Genomic DNA, 5,962 nt, shown 5'->3' with positions numbered 1-5,962 from the left:
CACACTGGGACTCCTTTAAGGTATTCTTTATAATTAATTTTGTCCAAAAATTTTTGAAAATTTAATTGCCAAAAGCATAAGAAGTACCATGCCCATGCTGGTTGGAAAATCAGTCCCCTGCTTTCTACAAATGTAGTACATGGTTTTCAGGGTGGTCTGGTGCCTCCCCATTGAGGCAGTCTGCTGAGTCTTGCCACCTGCCTCCCTTCTTTTAGATGTGGCTCATTTAGAGAGCCAATCATAGAATTTTCCAGTGTCTTGACAGCAGTCAGTCCAGAATCAAAGGAAGAACTCCGAGACTCCTGGGCACCCTTCCAGTCTGAAACTGAACTCACCCTCTGGACTCAATTTTCAGCCACACAGTAGATAGGTCTATAGAGAAGGGAACACTAGTGAGGTACACACACCACAGAGTGGCCAACTATTTGAGATCAAAGGGCAGCATTTACCTAAGGACAAAATTCAGAAGGGTGGAGAAAGGAGGAGGAAGGGAAACAAGAAACCCATAGAAGAAATGTGTTTCAGGGAGGGGCTTGTAATTGAGATGAAGCCAAGTGTTTGATTCCTTGAATGTAAAGCTGATGATCTGCTCTGTCAACCTTAACTCCATTCACAGTAAAAAAAAAAAGTAATAAATAGATAAAAAGAATTCACAAAGGATTAGTATAAAGAATTACTTGGGGACAGAAAGGTGAGAAGTAAGATGCAAGGATTGTCAACACATAGACCTGTGTGGTGTTTGCATTGTCACTGCCCTCTAGTCAAAGGTCAGGTACTCACTGGAACTGAGGAATTACAACAAGGGACCATATCCTAAGGGAGTCTAGTAACAGAGTGTTAGAAAAGGCATATTATAGGAGTTAGACTTTTGTTCCCTATTTGAGGAGGGATTCCTGGAAGTGGGGCTTTCTCAGAAAACAGGCTAATTTTATGCATACTATGGTAATGGACTGCAAAGTCGTTAGTTCAAGTTCACCAGCTGCTCCTCAAAAACCCTATACAGGGTCACTATGGTTCGGAACCAACTCAACAGCACTTCACAATAACAACATGGTAATGGAACCTATTGGATGGCATTCAACAGCATCTTAAGGACTTTATCTAAAAGATGGGAAGGTACGAAGCTGGAACAAGGAACGAAGCTGGCTTAAGTTGTAGTTGGTTAAGAAGCAGCAGTTAATCATGTTTCAGAATAAAGGGATGTTTGGTCATGCACAGTTAGATTTGTAATTTGCATCTCTGATCTAATACTACAATATCTTCTTAAATCCCCTCCCCTTTCTCTTAGAAAAGGAAGCCTAGTATTCATACTGTTTGGACTTTGCCTTTTTCCTCAACAGTGTATTCTGGCTGGCAATCTTTACAGACTTAGAGAAAGCATCTTCGTTCTGCTTTGTTGTTTTTGTTAAGTATACTTTATGCATGATGAAATTAACTTTTTTAGTGTAAACTTCTTTGAGTTTTGACAGACCTGATCATGTTACCTCTGCCGTAGTCAAGATAGAGAACAAATTCATCAACCACACAATCCCCTCTGCACTTCTGTGTTCAATTCCTCCCCACAGCTCTAGCAGCTTCTAGTATACTTTCTGTTCCCTTTGCTGTTACTGTTATTGTTCCAGTACCATCGGTTCCGACTCACAGCGACTGTGTATAGGGTTTATGAGGAGCGACTGGTGGTTTTGAACCTCCTATCTTGTTTTTAACATTCCAATGCTTATCCTACAGCACCGCGCTAGGACTCCATGCTGTTGTTTACTCCAGAATGTCACATAAACAGAATCACACGTACATTCCCAGTAGGTCTGAGCAGAGCCCACAGGTTTGCATTCTTCTCACCTTCCTTGCAGAAGACCCTGTTTGAGTTCCCGCCATGCACTTCAGGCTGAAGGATGGCCACCACCTGTCTGTCAGTGTGTTGCTGTGATGTTCAGCAGGTTCCAGCAGAGCTTCCAGACTTAAGACAGACTAGGAAGAAAGACCTGGTCATTCACTTCTGAAAATCAAATAGTAAAAGCTCTTGAGATCACAATAATTGGGTTCCCAAGTGATCCTGGGGATGGTGCAGCTATTTGTCAGCAATTTGTTCCTTTGCCAGGGACCAACTGGGGGACAGCTAACAGCAATCAGAATAAACTCTCAGTGGGTGCTGTGGGCTACTGACTGCTAACCTGAGCACTCTCTCTGGGAATCTCTGTGCATTTTAGGGGTATTCCAGAACAGTTGGTTTGGAAGACAAATACCTTGAGGATATATTACCAGAACTTTTTCAGGACATTACTACATTTAAAAACACTGGTAGTAATACAAGTATTTTCTGACTGTTTCCATTTGTGTTTGTAATTTTTTTTAAAGTCCACTTCAAAAATTAATACGATAAAGAGATCCTGATGCGTCCTCTCCAGATTATTCCCAAGCAATTCATTTCCCAGCTGTATTGTGGACTGAAGTCTCCAGTCTCTTCACGAACCAGCATTTGCCCAACCATGGCTCGTCCGAGTTCAAGTAAGTCAAGTCGAAGTTCAAGTAAGTCTACCTTTTCAATAGAATTTAAAGTATCTGAAAGTTCTAACACTTGGAGGAGAGGGTCTACATTGAAGTCGGTTCTGATGTAAGTGAAATACTTCATTTCAAATTAATGACTAATGCTCCTCATGGAGCAAAACACCGAATAAGATCAAACTAGAGTTGGCATCAGTGTGGTAACAATGACATCTTGAGTTGTAACAGCTGTTGGGCGCATACTCAGTGTTGCAGTTCAGTTGTTATGTGATGTTAGAGTTGAACATTGGTCAGTTTCTATTGTATACAACTTCAACACTGACTTCATTGTAGACCAACCCATAGCCTGCTACCTGCTAGTATCTTGAACAGGAAATCATAAAATTGGACATCTGGGAATGATGATATCATAAAATTACACACTGCAACAATGATTGTTGTTAAGTGTTATCGAGTCAGTTCTGATTCCTGTATAGGGTTTCCAAGGAGTAGCTGGTGAGTTTGAACCACCTCCCTTATGGTAGAGTACTTCTCATACAACACCACACCAGGACTCCAATGATAAGATGTATCAAAAAACTCCAACAAACCCAAAACAGATGGTTTTAAGTGTGGGTCGTTGTAACTCACATGCAGTATGTGGAAGACTGTGTATATATCTGATATTACGGACAAGTTAAATCCATTTCAGACAGTTGTTACTCCTCCCAAAAATTTGCATTTAAGCATATCATGTAATTCTGACTCCTACCTCTCTGCTGGCAAAGGAAACTGGGGATTGTTCTACAGGGTAATGTTGTTACTGCTGTCAAGTCGGTTTCAACTCATAGCGACCACAGCGCCACACCAGGACTTCAGTTATCTACTTATTGTTGTTAAATGCTGTCAAGTCGATTCTGACCCATAGCGACCCTGTATAGAGTTTCTGAGGAGCAGCTGGTGAGCTTGAACCGCCGACCTTGCAGGTCAAACGGCTTTGCAGTCTGGCGCATTAGCCCACAGCACCATACCAGGCCTCCACATTAGTAATTTGTATCCCTACCAACGAAGGGGCTCTGGTAGCGTAGTGGTTACAAATCGGGCTGTGAACCTCAGGGACAGCAGTTTGAAACTACTACCTGTTCCGCGGGAGAAAGATGAGGCTTTCTGCTCCCGTAAAGATTTACAGTCTCCGAAACCCTGTACAGGGATGCTATGAGTCGGAACCGACTCCACGGCACATAACAACAACAACCAACGAAAATATGTAAATCACCATTTATGTGCCTTTAGCCATTAGTGAGGAGTCCTGGTTTGGTGCTGTGGGATAAAGCACTAGACCACAAGGTTGGTTTGAGCACAGGGTCGGTGGTTCAAGCTCACCAGCAGCTCCTTGGAAACCCTATACTGTCAGTGAGCCTGTTAAATACTGCTTCACTATGGCACTGAAAGCACATGAGGAACTCTTTTAGCTTATTTCCAACTTTTGGAGAACTTTCCTTAATATTATGTCTGCTCAGGCCTAGTAACGTAACTTCTCTCTTCCCATCCCTCACCTCCAGTCCATTTTACCCAACCTCAGGAGCTAAATCCCTTGGTGATGCAAATGGTTAACAGCTCAGCCTCTCACAGAAAGTTGGAGGTGGGAGTCCACCCACAAGGGTCCCTGAAGAAAGGCCTGGAAGTCTACTTCCCCAAAAAACCAACTACTAAAAACCCTATGAAACACACATGGAGCCACCATGAGTTGAAATTGGCTTGACAGAAACTGACTAGGGTTTTTTGTTTTGTTTTGCTTTTTTTGGAGGGGTTGGTGCAGATGGGAGTGGGGGTATTTATAGGTCATAAAGAACCTACTTCTACTCAAGTATCCAATTCCTGATATTCACAGATAGGAAAGACAGGTTATGGGACCAAGAAGTATATGGTTGACCTCTGCTAGACATAGGCCCTGCATGTGGGCAACCATAAAGTATGCTGGTAGTTTTTCCTATAGAAGTTGTTGTTGTTGTTGTTAAGTGCTGTGAAGTTGGTACCAACTCATAGTGCCCTTTAAAAAGATTTTGTACCACATCAACATCAAATGTATTTTACATGCTGTTTTCCAAGAACCAAGTCTTGATTGGCTTTTTTTTAAATTTATTTCTAGAAGTTGTTGAAAATGGTACCTTGATAAAAGTCACTCTACCTAGGAATATGTTTGTCCCTAGGATGTTAGAATTTACACTTGGGCTGACTCCCAGGGCTGGGAAAAGTTTTATGGGAAAACTTGAAAGCTATTTCAGGATGTTTATAAGCATTTGAGCCCAGGATTTATACAAATAGCTCTTGGGAAACTACTGGTACATTTTCTTACTAAACATCCTGCTCTTTTAGGAGATTGCTGTTGCTAAGTGCTGCTGAGTCGGTTCTAACTTATAGAGACCTTGTATAGGGTTTCAAAGGAGTGGCTGTTGAGTTTGAACCACCAACCTTGTGGTTCTAACTCACTTTGTGGTCTAGTGGTTTATCCAACAGCACCACACCAGGATCAGATCAGTATAAACTCTAATCTTTCCAGATCAGGATGGTGGTGGCGGCTGTGTGCCGTGCAGTCGGTCCCGACTCATAGCGACCCTGTACAGGGTTTCCAAGGCTGTAAATCTTTATGGTAGCAGAACGACTCATCTTTCTCCCACGGAACAGCTGGTAGTTTCAAACTGCTGACCTTGCAGTTTGCAGCCCAATTTGTAACCACTATGCTACCAGATATTCCCCCTGAATTCCTCCTTGTAGGATACCTTTAGTCTATAGATGGGCCTCATTTTTTATGCCAGTCTAGCTCTGATACAGAGGGGAGTTTAGGCAGAGTTTTAGCCTAATCAGTACCTCTGCCTTCTACCCAGATATCACCAGTTTCATTTCTCAGGGATGTTCACTCAGTCAAGGGCTCAACCTTGATTACTATTTCCTGAAGGCGGGAGGCCTAGTCAACTTGGGGGTTCACTTCCTATTTTAGTTACCTAGTGCTGCTATAGCAACACCAACAACAGAATGCCACAAGTGGGTGGTGTTAAACAACTGAAATGTATTGGCTGACACTTTTGGAAGCTAGAAGTCCAAATCATGCAATGGGCTCTAGAGGAGCCCTTTTCCTGTTAGTAGCCCCTGGCGTTTCTTGGCTTATAGATAGTTCTACAAATGGTCTTTCCCCACCTACCCCCGCAAGAATGCCTTAGTGTCTGTTCTGCTCTTTTTATAAGATAACCATTCAAAAGGGATCAAGTTTATATATCAAAAGGGATCAAGTCTATTTGCATATGGACTCATTTACATTACAAAAGAAAACCCATGTTTCCAAACCTGGTGTGGCACTGTTGGATAAGCACTGGACAGCTAACCGCACCAGCTAACCCATCTGTTCACACACACCAGCTACTCCTTGGAAACCATATACGGGGTCATTATGTGTTGCAACTGACTCCATGGCACTTAACAACAA

The 5,962-nt window shown here is 42.5% G+C and overlaps 1 protein-coding gene across 3 annotated transcripts in view; it reads left to right on the top strand.

Moving 5' to 3' along the window:
- The first annotated feature begins 2,350 nt into the window (after positions 1 to 2,350).
- SIRT5 (sirtuin 5) overlaps positions 2,351 to 5,962 on the top strand; it is a 29,086-nt gene continuing 25,474 nt past the window's right edge. For 2 of the 3 annotated variants that reach the window (XM_006864079.1, XM_006864081.1), the window contains exon 1: positions 2,351 to 2,505. In XM_006864079.1, the coding sequence (XP_006864141.1) occupies positions 2,391 to 2,505 (115 nt within the window). In that variant the 5' untranslated portion in view covers positions 2,351 to 2,390. The remainder of the gene's footprint in view (positions 2,506 to 5,962) is intronic. The other variant, XM_006864080.1, reaches the window with a different exon arrangement.

Source organism: Chrysochloris asiatica, unplaced genomic scaffold (assembly GCF_000296735.1).
Source record: "Chrysochloris asiatica unplaced genomic scaffold, ChrAsi1.0 scaffold00060, whole genome shotgun sequence".
In the NCBI taxonomy this organism is placed as follows: domain Eukaryota; kingdom Metazoa; phylum Chordata; class Mammalia; order Afrosoricida; family Chrysochloridae; genus Chrysochloris; species Chrysochloris asiatica.
The sequence above is the reverse complement of the archived record's forward strand: the minus strand, read 5'-3'. Positions and strand labels throughout refer to the sequence as shown.